The following is a 16,413-nucleotide window of genomic DNA, read 5'->3' as shown; positions in this document are numbered from 1 at the left end:
CCACATTGATCTGCCTCTCTACCCCCTGCAATACTGAACACACAAAGCTCCCACATTGATCTGCCTCTCTACCCCCTGCAATACTGAACACACAAAGCTCCCACATTGATCTGCCTCTCTACCCCCTGCAATACTGAACACACAAAGCTCCCACATTGATCTGCCTCTCTACCCCCTGCAATACTGAATACACAAAGACATAGAATCAATGATCCGATGCAGACCTCCATTACACCACTGTGACCCCTCTGTTCTGGCCAGCCAAGCTGACAATGGAGTCAGTGATGTCTGCAGGCAGCCTTTTATCCTGGTCAGCACAGCAGACATCAACAGGCATTATTCAGGGCCACAGGATGTCTGCTCTGAGAGGTTTGAGTATAATAACGGTCCAAATTTTAACAATTAAATAATAACCAGGGCATTGATGAGAAAAAACATGTTAGCTATGTGATATTCAGACAAACTTGTACCTGTGATATTCAGACTGAAAGATGTACCTGCTAGCTATGTGATATTCAGACAAACTTGTACCTGTGATATTCAGACTGAAACATGTACCTGCTAGCTACAGTGGTTGCTCAACTAAAGGTTTTGAGATTATGCTGCGGGATTTAAAGGTAATTTGTGGTTTAGTACGGTACCCTGTGTCACTACTTCATTGCTACAGACCTGTGCAAGGGAGAGTAACAGCACTGATTATGCTTTTGGGTCCCAAGGCACTACTGTGTCTCTAAAAATAAACATCTTTTTTTGATACTACTCATCAGTATTACTTACTAAAACTGTTGTTACACTAAGGTTTTTATTCTTAGAGAAACTTAGACTACAATTAGGGTGTGGAAATGTTAGGATTATTTTGCTCTTACTGTAGTACTGCAACCTACTCCATCCTGAGTGGCGCACAATAGGATTGGCTTGCAGTTCTCCAGCTTTATCCACTGAGATAATGGTAGGCGCATGAGATTCAAGGCACGAGGGCAGGAGGCACGGGACAGGCCGCAGTGCTGCGCACAGAAGACGGACCTAGCCCATGGGGAAGGGAGGAGGAGGAAGGGGGAAGGGACCCCCCCTCCCCCTTCTGACTATGGAAACGTTCCTGCTGTTCTTAGTGCCAGTCTGCACGTTCAAACTAAAACAATATAACTAATAATGGCGCGAAAAATTACCCTTAGATATGAATTCGGAGGTTAGAAATTATTAAATATTAGAGCATTAGACCTCTCACTAAAGGCGTCAGTCAAAAGTTAGACTTAAATCCGAATTGGATTTAATGAAAAATGACATGAAAAGCGCACATTTGTAAATCCCAAACTCTAAAAGTAATTGGAAAAGTAGACACAAATGATTTGTGACATTGTGGTTACAATAAAGTATATAAACAGGATGTAAACAAGATGCCTTGTTTTTAATTACAGTAGTGATGGACAGCTGGAGGCATTTTGAAAACAGGTTTTCAAACACTTGTTTTTCACAAGTGCACTGTAGTACTGTCCATGACTGATGCAACCCGAAAAGCATTAAAGACAGAGTTAATGAGTACTTGAGGTCACCGAGAAAGTCTGGACATGGCCTGCTCTCCCTTATGTAAGGAATTAGGCACTTTACCATGTTTACTACAGTATGTACTGTAGGCTATGTTTACTTGTCAGACAGCACAGTAGACTAATAACCAAATGCAGGCGGCTTCTCTCCAAAATGCTTTAAATGCTTTATTATCCAAATGTTTAAAGTGCGTGTGAGGGACCTCATGCAACACCAAAATGTCTGATAAAGCATATTCTGTACAGTACTGTATTTCTTCATCAGTATCTTTATGCTTTCGTTAATAAAATAATGATAAAAATACTCTTTAAACATGTAGATGTTTATTTACTTATGGATCCATAAAGAATTACTATGGGAATAAATATCACTAAACAACGAATATTGGAACAAAGTATACTAATGAAGGAAAATACTCTTTCAAACTTACACGGTCACATTGTATAGCGCCATTACGGCTATTAGCAGGGCTATTAGCAGGACAATAGACTTGCCTAGAAGGAGGGTAGGGGGAGAATTCTATCGTCTAATGTATTTCTTAGTTAGGTTGGCTGTATCACAACCGGACGTGATTGGTTGCAATTTCAGTTTTATCCACCAGAAAAGACAGAACAAATAATACAACAAATAGTATGGTTAAACTCACATATAATAACTGATAAAAACAACATTATCAATTGGAACCTTTAACATGTGGAAGGGGGGAAAAGTATTATTACTATTAACCCTGTTTTTCACAAGTGTGAATTCTGCAAATAACATTTCTAGGATGGGCTATTAGCAGGACTATATATATGATCTAAGGCACTGCATCTCAGTGCAAGAGGCATCGCTGCAGTCCCTGGTTAGAATCCAGGCTGTATCACATCCAGTCATGATTGGGAGTCCCATAGGGCTGTGCACAATTGGCCCAGCGTCATCCAGGTTAGGGGAGGGTTTGGCGGGCCGGGATGTCCTTGGTTTCTCTCCCTCTAAGAACATGAATAAATATTTTGGCCTTTATAAATATTATTTAGGCCTTTATTCAGATTACAATCACTCACTTTCATTTTTTTGAAAACAAAATAATGTCCAAAATATCGTTATACATAGCTTACCCGCTGTGGTCAACTATTTCAGCACCGTTTCGTGCTGCTCTGAGGCAAGCATGTAGAAACGAAAATGTTAAATTATATTCCATGATATTCTTAAAATATATGTGTTGACTGAATATAAGCAAGTGATGTCTGCTAAATAATCAAGTTGATGGCACAGGCATATAGCTTCGGCACCTACATAAAGCTGAGTGACTCATCATTCATGGCTTTGGATCAAAATAAATAAGTACCAACATTCTTTCTGATAGTCTTTAATAAAGAAATGTTTTGGTTATCCTGACCTAGACACCATGTACAGTATTATAATAGCCAATTACGGGCTATTAGCAGGACAATATACGCTTACCAACACCTCTTTCTCTCCCTCTAAAAACAGAAATAAATAATTCTAAATAACAAACTGGCTTTATTTACAAATTAGTGAGAATCTCACCCCATGTTCAAGAATGACCTTTTTCTCGCTCACTCTAGGTTAAATGAAAACAAAATAATCTCCAAAATACCGTTAATTTTTAAACAAAGTGATTATTATTATTATTCATTAATTTAGAATTATATAAAAGCCCCTTAGATATTCTCACACGAGATTTGCCCTAACGAAAAATGCCCCTTAGATATTAATTTAGAATCCCCTTATGCTCTTAGTACTGCAGCCTACTCCCGACCGTCACATTGTACAGAGACATATTTTATGTTCCATTCTGAGGGTTTTGTTTTTCGTTTTTCTTGGAATAGAAACACCATAATATTAATCAAATTAATTAAGCAACATTTCTTAAAATCAATCTCATATACTATGTTCTTACAAAAAAGGTTTTAAATTCTCTAGTAATGCCAATATTGAAGACTATCAAATGTTTTTCAAAGATGCCCTCAGGTGGTCAAACTAGAACTAACTAGCATTAATGGTAAAAATGGCTGACAATTAAATAACGTGCCAAAGAATTCTGCAGCAGCCTGCAAGGTGTGCTGCAGTATGACGCAAGTTTTAAAGGAGGAACCACTGAATGTGGAATTCAGACTTAAACATGTACGTGCTAGCTATGTGGAATTCAGACTGAAACATGTACCTGATAGCTATGTGGCATTCAGACTGAAACTTGTACCTGCTAGCTATGTAGTATTTAGACAAACATGTACCTGCTAGTTAGGTGATATAGAGACTGAAACATGTACCTGCTAGCTAGGTGGTATTCAGACTGAAACATGTACCTGCTAGCTATGTGACATCTGGACTGAAACATGTACCTGCTAGCTATGTGATATTCAGACTGAAGCATGTACAGTGGTTCCTCCTTTAGAAGTTGTGTCATATTGCGGCACACCTTGCGTGCTGCCACAGCATGTCATTTAATTCTCCGCCATTTTTTCTGTTACTGCAAGTTATTTATAGTTTGACCACCAGAGGGCATCTTTGAGAAGCATTTAATAGTTAAAACCTCTTTTGTAATAACATAGTATATGGGATTTATTTTAAGAAATTTGGCTTAATTAATTTGATTAATATTATGGTGTTTCTATAACCCTCAGGGTTTCAGTTAGGATGGAATGGAAAATATGGCGATGAACAACATGACGGTCGGGAGTAGGCTACAGGATTGGAGGATTCTAAATTGTTTGCCTTCATTAGACAACTTTGTTCCAATATTTCTGTAAATCAGTGATATTTATTCCCATAGTAATTCATTATGGATCCATAACTAAAACAACATCTGCATTTTGAAAGAGTATTTTTTATAATTATTTTATTAACAAAATGTGTTTATTTGTATATTAGGCTACTGTGCAGTCTACAATACATACTGTAGTAAACATTGGAAAGTGCCTAATTCCTTACAAAAGGGAGAGCAGGCCATGTCCGCACTACAGAATGCGGGGCACGCGGGAGACTGAGGCTCAAATCCCCGTTGGGGAGGAAGGAGTAGGCTGTCCTTGTAAATAGGAATTTGTTCTTAACTGATTCCATATGTGTTATTTCATAGTTGTGATGTCTTCACTATTATTCTACAATGTAGAAAATAGTAAAAATATTGAAAAATCCTTGAATGAGTAGGTGTGTCCAAACTTTTAACTGGTACTTGCTTAATTAATTTGATTAATATTATGATGTTCCTATTCCATGAAAAACCCTCTGGGTTTCTGTTAGGATGGAGCGGAAAATATGGCACTGTACAACGTGATGTCCGGCAGTACAGTACTGGGCTAATTAGCTAAAGAATCCCTGTGTCGTGCTTGTCTCAGAACAGCACGAAACAGTGCTAAAATAGTTGTAGGCTTTTGCTTCTAACTTCAATATGCTATTTAAATAAATAAGACCTACACCGTTTTTTAACAGTATATCTAAAAATATTTTTTTCAATTAGGTGACTCTCCGCCAATAATTACATTTAGAGGACTCTATATTAATATCTAAGGGGCATTTTCTGTTAGATATTCTCAGATATTCTCACAGATCCTAAGGGGCTTATATATAGCTCTAAATTAAGGAATAATAATAATTGCTTTGTTTAAAAAGTAAAGCTATTTTGGAGATTTCGTTTACATTTAACCTAGAGTGAGCGAGAAAAAGGCCATTCTTGAACATGGGGTGAGACATTCTCACTCGGATATTCTCACAGATCCTAAGGGGCTTTTCTATATAATTCTAAATTAAGGAATAATAATAATCACTTTGTTTAAAAAGTAAAGATATTTTGGAGATTTAGTTTTTTATTTAACCTAGAGTGAGCGAGAAAAAGGCCATTCTTGAACATGTGGTGAGACATTCTCACTAATTTGTAAGTTAATTATTTAGAATTATTTATTTCTGGAGAAACCTAACTTGATTATTTAGTAGACATCACTTGCTTATATTCAGTCAACACCTATTTTAGAGAATTTCATGGAATATTTGAACATTTCCGTTTCTCCATGCTTGTCTCAGAGCCGTGCAAAACAGCGGGAAGGCTATGTATTCTGTGCCCATTCATGGTATCTCTCTTCGGTTACACATTCTTGGAATAGCAGAACAGCATAACGGTCCAGGCAGACCTTGTTGTGCCTGGTGAGCAGTTGGTCAAGTTCTGTTGTCAGAAGAGGAATGGAAATGTCAGGGTGAACCGAAAACCTGATGAACCGGCCATGTACTACTGTATGTTGACTCTGCCTGTCGGAGGTGAAGTTCCAGAGCTCACAGGTGTGCCTGGCATGGATTGTGACTCCATCTCGTACCTTGCCCTTTTCAACGCGTGAGTGAGTCAATGACTATTCAAGCCATTGACTCACTGATGAATGAAGATGATGAGCGATCGGCAAAGGCAATCTGTAATCTGTGGACATCACGGCTCGGTAAGAAATGTTTTATATAATATAAATACATAATATAAATATATGTTTAAATATAAAAAACATTTTATATAATAATATCTATATATAAAACATTATTTACCGAGCCGTGATGTCCACAGATTACAGATTAACTTTGCAGATCGCTCATCATCTTCATTCATCATAATATATATACTGCTCAAAAAAATAAAGGGAACACTTAAACAACACATCCTAGATCTGAATGAAAGAAATAATCTTATTAAATACTTTTTTCTTTGCATAGTTGAATGTGCTGACAACAAAATCACACAAAAATAATCAATGGAAATCCAATTTATCAACCCATGGAGGTCTGGATTTGGAGTCACACTCAAAATTAAAGTGGAAAACCACACTACAGGCTGATCCAACTTTGATGTAATGTCCTGAAAACAAGTCAAAATGAGGCTCAGTAGTGTGTGTGGCCTCCACGTGCTTGTATGACCTCCCTACAACGCATGGGCATGCTCCTGATGAGGTGGCAGATGGTCTCCTGAGAGATCTCCTCCCAGACCTGGACTAAAGCATCCGCCAACTCCTGGACAGTCTGTGGTGCAACGTGGCATTGGTGGATGGAGCGAGACATGATGTCCCAGATGTGCTCAATTGGATTCAGGTCTGGGGAATGGGCGGGCCAGTCCATAGCATCAATGCCTTCCTCTTGCAGGAACTGCTGACACACTCCAGCCACATGAGGTCTAGCATTGTCTTGCATTAGGAGGAACCCAGGGCCAACCGCACTAGCATATGGTCTCACAAGGGGTCTGAGGATCTCATCTCGGTACCTAATGGCAGTCAGGCTACCTCTGGCGAGCACATGGAGGGCTGTGCGGCCCCCCAAAGAAATGCCACCCCACATCATGACTGACCCACCGCCAAACCGGTCATGCTGGAGGATGTTGCAGGCAGCAGAACGTTCTCCACGGCGTCTCCAGACTGTCACGTCTGTCACGTGCTCAGTGTGAACCTGCTTTCTTCTGTGAAGAGCACAGGGCACCAGTGGCGAATTTGCCAGTCTTGGTGTTCTCTGGCAAATGCCAAACGTCCTGCATGGTGTTGGGCTGTAAGCACAACCCCCACCTGTGGACGTCAGGCCCTCATACCTCCCTCATGGAGTCTGTTTCTGACCGTTTGAGCAGACACATGCACATTTGTGGCCTGCTGGAGATCCTCGTTGCATAAAGGCAGAGGTAGCGGTCCTGCTGCTGGGTTGTTGCCCTCCTACGGCTTCCTCCACGTCTCCTGATGTACTGGCCTGTCTCCTGGTAACGCCTCCATGCTCTGGACACTACGCTGACAGACACAGCAAACCTTCTTGCCACAGCTCGCATTGATGTGCCATCCTGGATGAGCTGCACTACCTGAGCCACTTGTGTGGGTTGTAGACTCCGTCTCATGCTACCACTAGAGTGAAAGCACCGCCAGCATTCAAAAGTGACCAAAACATCAGCCAGGAAGCATAGGAACTGAGAAGTGATCTGTGGTCACCACCTGCTGAACCACTCCTTTATTGGGGGTGTCTTGCTAATTGCCTATAATTTCCACCTGTTGTCTATTCCATTTGCACAACAGCATGTGAAATGTATTGTCAATCAGTGTTGCTTCCTAACTGGACAGTACGATTTCACAGAAGTGTGATTGACTTGGAGTTACATTGTGTTGTTTAAGTGTTCCCTTTATTTTTTTGAGCAGTGTATAACAAAAATTCTTAGAACATTAACCATGTGTGTTCGCTTGTTTTGTACTGTTCTGTAGTTTCGACCCAAAGATTCGTATGACAAATAAAGAACTTTGCGTCCTGCGTCCCAGGCATGGATCAAAGCTGGCGAGACATTCAATAATGTTATCTTCACAGACGAATCAACTGTGGCCCTTGAGCAATTTGATCAAAATTGATACAGAAAAAAAGGAAGGAGATCAAGAAGATTAATGAAAGCATAAAGATGTTGATGAAGTAATGCTGTTTTGAGTTAGAAATGTAACACTTCAGAATACTTAGGCATCGAATAGATTGCAAATTGAGGGATTTCCACAACAGTAGCCGGGCTATAAAAAGTCTATTGTCCTGCTAATAGGAACCATTTGCATGATGGCTACATTCTTTATTGTAACCACAATGTCACACATAATTTGTATCTACCTTTCCAATTACTTTTAGAGTTTGGAAATTACAAATGTGCGCTTTCTTTTTAATTACATTGTTTTAGTTCGAACGTGCAGAATTGTTTTCTTTAAATTATGGTTTATGTAGGATGCTACATTTTTGACCAGTAGGCCTAATAAAAAAAATCCTACTTCAATTCGTCTGTTAAGCCTCATAGCCTACCTCAGCCAGTTAAGTTGTTTTAAAGAGGTCTAGGCTCCAAAGAAATAGACTCCAATTAAGCCCTCTTGTTTTTTACAAAGTCAAATTCTAAATTCAAAAAGACACTCGCACATCTGACCTATCTTTTTTACAGGTGCATGGCAACAGCCAGATAAGATGAGGAAAAAGAGGGAACCCGCACACAGCTCTTGATCGTATCACTGATCTTTACGAAGCTTTACGTATCGGCCTTAATCACAGCTTTTGTGAGTTTTTTAAATTAGCACCCTTATGTAGACCTAGCCACACCCACATCTGTTCCACGCATCGAAAGGGGTTGGAGGCAAAGGAAAAACGAATAAGTGCTACCAAATATAACAATATGTATTTCATAAATATTCAAATGAAGTGTGTACAATGAGGATCTCGACCTACCAAGCAAGGTTTCATGAATCATTGGGTACAGGGTAAGAAAAACATCAGAGTAATCTGAAATAGGGGCATAATTCATGTTCAAATTTACAACATAACATACATAGGCATTTCATCATTAAGACCTTTAGGAAATAATGTCTGGAGGGTGAAAATCCCAAAACATTCTGGCTGATTTTCTTTTGTGGCTGGCAGTTGGCATGGACCAATTTATCACGTAAATAAAACATGCCAGTGTTTCTTGACAGCATCTCCCACTTTTCGCAAGTTCAAAGTATATGTAGTTGTGAACATTACAGTGTTCTTTAGCTTTAGCGGGTCTTTTTTGTAGCAGTTCATCACGTGTTTACCCCAATGCCAAATCAAGAGCTTCATCCCCACATTGTGGAGAATATCCTCTTCTTAGAAACCTATTGCCCATCTCCGCTGCTTTTTCTAGATAATCCTGAACTTATTTGTTGCAAGTAGGGGCGGGGAGGGGGGTTCACACCTTGCTCGGCTATTAGAGAATTCTTTAGTAAAGGTTGAATAGTCTATTGTTCAGCTAATAGCCCATCCTGCTACGCTTGTGAAAAAATAATAATACTTTTTCTCCTTTCCATTTTAAAGATTACAACTGCTAAAGTGTTTTTATCCACAATCGGCCCCAACCCCAATTAATATATTTAGGCACAGTCGATAGCGTGCTGGACTTCGGGCAAGAATGTTGAGGGTTCGAAACCTGCTCCCTGCTTGCTATAATGAATGAGTTTGATATGCCTGTGAAAAAAACTTGCTAAATAGTGATTTTCGTAAAAGAATATGCACAATTGTTTGTCTCTACATTAACTAACATATTCCTCTCAATTGTAATTATTTTGCTTGACTCGTTATAACTACATATATCTGCTTACCCGTAATGTTTTGTCAGCCATCTTTGCTGAAGTCACCAGAGACGGGTGGCCCGCATCAAATTCGTAATTGTAACCACTCGATATGATTGTTCATATAAAAACCTTGGTGAGTGCTCTAATCCCCTTGTGGTGGTCTGGAGCAATGAAGCCGTGACGCTGGGTACCTATAAGTCCCGCGGTGTAAGCTCACAACTTATAAAGGAGTTGCTAGCTAGCTAGTACCTGCTAGCTAGGTGATATTATGATTGAAACAAGTACCAGCTAGTTATGTGTGATAGGCATCCTCTGAGTCTGTCATTTAGAACAAAAATATTGGCTGCAGCAAACACGTTGCTAGAACATTTTACAATCCTACCATAAGAAATAACTGTGGTTTCTCAAACATTACGAAAACATTATATTCTTTGATTGATTAATTTACAAAAAGTACAAATGATTACTGAAATGTTAGAAATCCTAATGCTTTTTTTTATACTGTAATGGTAATTATTTCTGCAGCTTTGCAAACGTAAGAACGTTACAGCTCTTTAGGGATTTCCAGATGAAGCATTACTATCGGTACGTTGGGCCATGTGGTGGAGCTGTTAACATCATAACATTCGCCATTGTAGAAGACAGCCCTACATTCTGGGATGTCAAATCAAGATTGGGCGTCCTAGCAGAAATCTGCTGATTGGATTATGGCTAACAAAATAAAAGTAATTTCCATCTCCCCACGTCTCTCTGTAGCATCAATACTATCTATCAGTCCCTGATGTGTGTGTGTGTGTGTGTGTGTGTGTGTGTGTGTGTGTGTGTGTGTGTGTGTGTGTGGTGTGTGTGTGTGTGTGTGTGTGTGTGTGTGTGTGTGTGTGTGTGTGTGTGTGTGTGTGTGTGTGTGTTTCCATCTCTCTTTCAGTGTGTCTTTGTCTATACAATACAGTGAGGGAAAAAAGTATTTGATCCCCTGCTGATTTTGTACGTTTGCCCACTGACAAAGAAATGATCAGTCTATAATTTTAATGGTAGGTTTATTTGAACAGTGAGAGACAGAATAACAACAAAAAAAATCCAGAAAAACGCATGTCAAAAATGTTATAAATTGATTTGCATTTTAATGAGGGAAATAAATATTTGACCCCTCTGAAAAACATGACTTAGTACTTGGTAGCAAAACCCTTGTTTGCAATCACAGAGGTCAGACGTTTCTTGTAGTTGGCCACCAGGTTTGCACACATCTCAGGAGGGATTTTGTCCCACTCCTCTTTGCAGATCTTCTGCAAGTCATTAAGGTTTCGAGGCTGACGTTTGGCAACTTGAACCTTCAGCTCCCTCCACAGATTTTCTATGGGATTCAGGTCTGGAGACTGGCTAGGCCACTCCAGAACCTTAATGTGCTTCTTCTTGAGCCACTCCTTTGTTGCCTTGGCCATGTGTTTTGGGTCATTGTCATGCTGGAATACCCATCCATGACCCATTTTCAATGCCCTGGCTGAGGGAAGGAGGTTCTCACCCAAGATTTGACGGTACATGGCCCCGTCCATCGTCCCTTTGATGCGGTGAAGTTGTCCTGTCCCCTTAGCAGAAAAACACCCCCAAAGCATAATGTTTCCACCTCCATGTTTGACGGTGGGGATGGTGTTCTTGGGGTCATAGGCAGCATTCCTCCTCCTCCAAACACGGCGAGTTGAGTTGATGCCAAAGAGCTCCATTTTGGTCTCATCTGACCACAACACTTTCACCCAGTTGTCCTCTGAATCATTCAGATGTTCATTGGCAAACTTCAGACGGGCCTGTAAATGTGCTTTCTTGAGGTTGGGGGACCTTGCGGGCACTGCAGGATTTCAGTCCTTCACGGCGTAGTGTGTTTCCAATTGTTTTCTTGGTGACTATGGTCCCAGCTGCCTTGAGATCATTGACAAGATCCTCCCGTGTAGTTCTGGGCTGATTCCTCACCGTTCTCATGATCATTGCAACTCCACGAGGTGAGATCTTGCATGAAGCCCCAGGCCGAGGGAGATTGACAGTTATTTTGTGTTTCTTCCATTTGCGAATAATCGCACCAACTGTTGTCACCTTCTCACCAAGCTGCTTGGCGATGGTCTTGTAGCCCATTCCAGCCTTGTGTAGGTCTACAATCTTGTCCCTGACATCCTTGGAGAGCTCTTTGTTCTTGGCCATGGTGGAGAGTTTGGAATCGGATTGATTGATTGCTTCTGTGGACAGGTGTCTTTTATACAGGTAACAAACTGAGATTAGGAGCACTCCCTTTAAGAGTGTGCTCCTAATCTCAGCTCGTTACCTGTATAAAAGACCCCTGGGAGACAGACATTTTTCTGATTGAGAGAGGGTCAAATACTTATTTCCCTCATTAAAATGCAAATCCATTTATAACATTTTTGACATGTGTTTTTCTGGATTTTTGTTGTTGTTATTCTGTCTCTCACTGTTCAAATAAATCTACCATTAAAACTATAGACTGATAATTTCTTTGTCAGTGGGCAAACGTACAAAATTAGCAGGGGATCAAATACGTTTTTCCCTCACTGTACATTTACCAGGTAAAAAGATTGGGTGTATTGTTTAGAATACTGAAACAAGCCCAGTGGCTTCCAACCGCCAAGGCCAAGCGATTCTGTTTGTGATCTTTCAACCTTTTCCAATGCTATAAACCTGCATCATTCTGTGAGCTGGAGAGGAGCGTGTCAGCTCTAGGACTACAGTGAGCTGGAGAGGAGCGTGTCAGCTCTAGGACTACAGTGAGCTGGAATGGAGCGTGTCAGCTCTAGGACTACAGTGAGCTGGAGAGGAGCGTGTCAGCTCTAGGACTACAGTGAGCTGGAGAGGAGCGTGTCAGCTCTAGGACTACAGTGAGCTGGAGAGGAGCGTGTCAGCTCTAGGACTACAGTGAGTCAGTAGGACTGTATAGTCACCAGAGGAAAGAGTTTCACATAAAGCCTGACATTATGACTCATATTTAGTTTAGTTATAATATAACCCAGGCGTCTAAATAGCCCCAGTTGGACTCCAAAATACCTGGATTATACAGAGTTGTTTTGAAGAGTCACTTCAATCTTTCTGTGTGGAAGAGATTCACATGAGGGCTGTGTTGTGAGGAGTTTGATTTGTATAGCAAAGCCAGTAAATTTAATCTAGACAACAAAGATATGGAGGACACCTTGGCAAACGGAAAATACGTAACAGAAACACACACGCACACGCACACACACACACACACACACACACACACACACACACACACACACACACACACACACACACACACACACACACCTTTTCAGTGATGATCCGATCCACACACTGTTTTCCTGTCAGTGGCAGGTTGCATGTGTCCAGAATCTTGAATTTTCCTCCCTGACAAAGAACAAAGGAAAGAGAGAGAGAGAGAGAGAGAGAGCAAAGGTCATGTTAAAGGTCATACGCAACGACCCAGTTGAACTGGTATGGTGGAGAAATTACAAGAGATTGTTATAATGCCATTATTGCATCAAATGGTTGTTTTATGCAACAGAATAAGGGGTTGTTAGAACGCTCATCTGTGTGTGTTCTACTGAGGATGGGCCTCTGGAAGATGTATGATGTCTGTGGGTGATACCGCATTCCAGAGCATGAGTTAATGTTTCTGTTCTATAAGGTACCTCTGTCCTAGGGGTGTGTGATTCACACCCACAAATACTCCAATTACAGATCATAGGACTGGACAGTCACAGCCACAAATACTCCCATTACAGGTCATAGGACTGGACAGCCACAATACTCCCATTACAGATCATAGGCCTAGACAGCCACAAATACTCCCATTACAGATCATAAGACTGGATAGCCACAGCCACAAATACTCCCATTACAGGTCATAGGACTGGACAGCCACAATACTCCCATTACAGATCATAGGCCTAGACAGCCACAGATACTCCCATTACAGATCATAGGCCTAGACAGCCACAAATACTCCCATTACAGGTCATAGGACTGGATAGCCACAGCCACAAATACTCCCATTACAGGTCATAGGACTGGACAACCACAGCCACAAATACTCCCATTACAGGTCATAAGACTGGACAGCCACAATACTCCCATTACAGATCATAGGCCTAGACAGCCACAAATACTCCCATTACAGGTCATAAGACTGGACAGCCACAATACTCCCATTACAGGTCATAGGCCTAGACAGCCACAAATACTCCCATTACAGATCATAGGACTGGATAGCCACAGCCACAAATACTCCCATTACAGGTCATAAGACTGGACAGCTACAAATATTCCCATTACAGATCATAGACCTAGACAGCCACAAATACTCTAATTATAGGTCACAGGTAGAGCTGTGACGTTTATGGATGAAGACCGTCATGAAAATAAAATAGTCAAAACCGTTTACATAGGCCTACATTGATCTTAACTTTATTTTCATGTAGATTAGGTATTCCCAAACTGGAGAATGCTTACCCCCAGGGGTACGCCAAATAAAAATGTGATACTCATTTAAAAAAAAAAAAATATATATATATATATATATATATATATATATATATATATATTTAAAAAATCTTCACATTTTCAAACAGTCCATTTAGTAAGGCCCGTGTCCATAGAGACACATACCAGCTCTACTGGTAGTACTGCTACTACCAGCAGTACTACACCTGCACCTGTCGACAACACAAGTTGTTCTTCTTCAACGAGCACATCCAATGCTAGCATCAGTAATTCTACATTTGTTGATAGCCTAGCTAACATGGACATCGACAGTTGTGAATCTGATGCAGCCGAAGAGCTACTGACCCCTTACCTAGGAAAGCACCGAACAACAGACAGTGATGTTGGACCATCAGACAGGTGCAAATATGATGAGAACTACATTGATTTGGGGTTCACTTATATTTGGAGTAGTGCCTTTCCTCAGCCACAGTGTGTTATTTGTGCAAAAGTACTATCTCACAACTCGATGAAACATTCACTCTTGCGCAGACATTTTGAAACAAAACATGGCAATTTGAAAAATAAGCCACGGGAGCTTTTTGAGCGAGAATTAAGACCACTTTCGAGTAGTAAGACATGTATAAAAGCAACAGATACCATTAATAAGAAGGGGCTAGAAGCGTCTTATATGGTGAGCTACCGAGTGGCTAAGACAGGCAAGCCCCATACTATTGCGGAGGACTTAATTCTTCCTGCGGATATGGCTGTGACAATTTGGTGGAGAAGGCCAAAAAAACTATACAACACTGTTTCATGACGCATCAGTGACACGGCAGGAGATGTTTTGAAACAATTACTGCTTCGCATACAAGCCAGTGAATTCTATGCGTTACAGCTAGATGAGTCAACAAACGTGGCGGGCCTGGCACAGCTCCTGGTATATGTCCGTTACGTTTATGGGGGTCAATTAAGGAAGACATCCTCTTTAAGGAATACCTGGGATAGGATTAAGTAATCCTTCTAACCCCCCCCCCCCCACCCTCCCCCCAAAAAAGATATAGATGTACTATTGTAAAGTGGTTGTTCCACTGGATATCATAAGGTGAATGCACCAATTTGTATGTCGCTCTGGATAAGAGTGTCTGCTAAATGACGTAAATCTAAATGTAAATGTCTTCTGGAAACCAGGAGAGGATATTTTTAAAGTACTGGACAGATTTGTGACATCAAATGGACTTCGGTGGTCAAGATGTGTTGGTGTCTATACTGATGGCGCAAAAGCCATGACAGGGAGACATAGTGGAGTGGTAACGTGCGTGCAAGCAGTTGCTCCCGAGGCCACTTGGGTACACTGCAGCATCCACTGAGAGGCTTTTGCTGCCAAGGGAATGCCTGACAGCTTGAAAGACGTTTTGGACACTACAGTGAAAATGGTTAACTTTGTTAAAGCAAGGCCCCTGAACTCTCGTGTATTTTCTGCACTATGCAATGATATCGGCAGCGACCATGTAAGGCTTTTACAAAATACAGAAGTTATCAAGGGGCAAATTATTGACATGTTTTTTTTTAATTGAGAGACGAGCTGAAGTTATTTTTACCGGCCACAACTTTCACTTGTCCGAATGCTTGCATGATGAGTTTCTCACACGACTGGCCTAGCTGGGTGATGTTTTTTCTCGCCTGAATGATCTGAATCTAGGATTACAGGGACTCTCCGCAACTATATCCAATGTGCGGGACAAAATTGAGGCTATGATTAAAAAGTTGGAGCTCTTTTCTGTCTGCATTAACAAGGACAACACACAGGTCTTTCCATCATTGTAGGATTTTTTGTGTGCAAACGAACTCAAGCTTACGGACAATGTCAAACGTGATATAGCGAAGCACCTGAGTGAGTTGGGTGTGCAATTACGCAGGTACTTTCCGGAAACGGATGGACACAAACAACTGCCTCCAGCCCTGCCTCCAGTCCACCTACCGATATCAGAACAAGAGAGTCTCATCGAAATTGTAACAAGCGGTTCTGTGAAAATTGAATTTAATCAGAAGCCACTGCCAGATTTCTGTATTGTGCTGCGCTCAAAGTATCCTACCTTGGAAAATCGCGCTGTTAAGACACTGATGCCCTTTGCAACCACCTACCTATGTGAGAGTGGATTCTCGGCCCTCACTAGCATGAAAACTAAACACAGGCACAGACTGTGTGTGGAGAATTATTTAAGACTGGGACTCTCTCCAATACCACCCAACATTGCAGAGTTAAGAGCATCCTTTGAAGCACAAACTTCTCATTACCTGTGGTGAGTCATTTACAATTTTCGATTAACAAATAAAAGAGAAAAATTATTGATTATTATTGTATTAT

General features: G+C 40.9%; 1 protein-coding gene across 2 annotated transcripts in view; it reads right to left on the bottom strand.

Annotated features, from left to right (window-relative positions):
* Positions 1-16,413, bottom strand: part of LOC106580620 (succinyl-CoA:3-ketoacid coenzyme A transferase 1, mitochondrial) — a 184,758-nt gene that overhangs the window by 9,785 nt on the left and 158,560 nt on the right. Inside the window, exons 15-16 of one of the 2 annotated variants that reach the window (XM_082966422.1) lie at positions 12,891-12,971; positions 1,846-2,513 (exon numbers count right to left, since the gene is read on the bottom strand). In XM_082966422.1, coding sequence (XP_082822548.1) covers positions 2,415-2,513; positions 12,891-12,971 — 180 coding nt within the window. In that variant the 3' untranslated portion in view covers positions 1,846-2,414. Of the gene's footprint in view, positions 1-1,845; positions 2,514-12,890; positions 12,972-16,413 lie in introns of those variants that run through there. The other variant, XM_014161871.3, reaches the window with a different exon arrangement.

Source organism: Salmo salar, chromosome 20, assembly GCF_965601325.2.
Source record: "Salmo salar chromosome 20, fSalSal1, whole genome shotgun sequence".
Lineage (NCBI taxonomy): Eukaryota > Metazoa > Chordata > Actinopteri > Salmoniformes > Salmonidae > Salmo > Salmo salar.
This window is presented reverse-complemented; position numbering and strand designations above follow the sequence as displayed.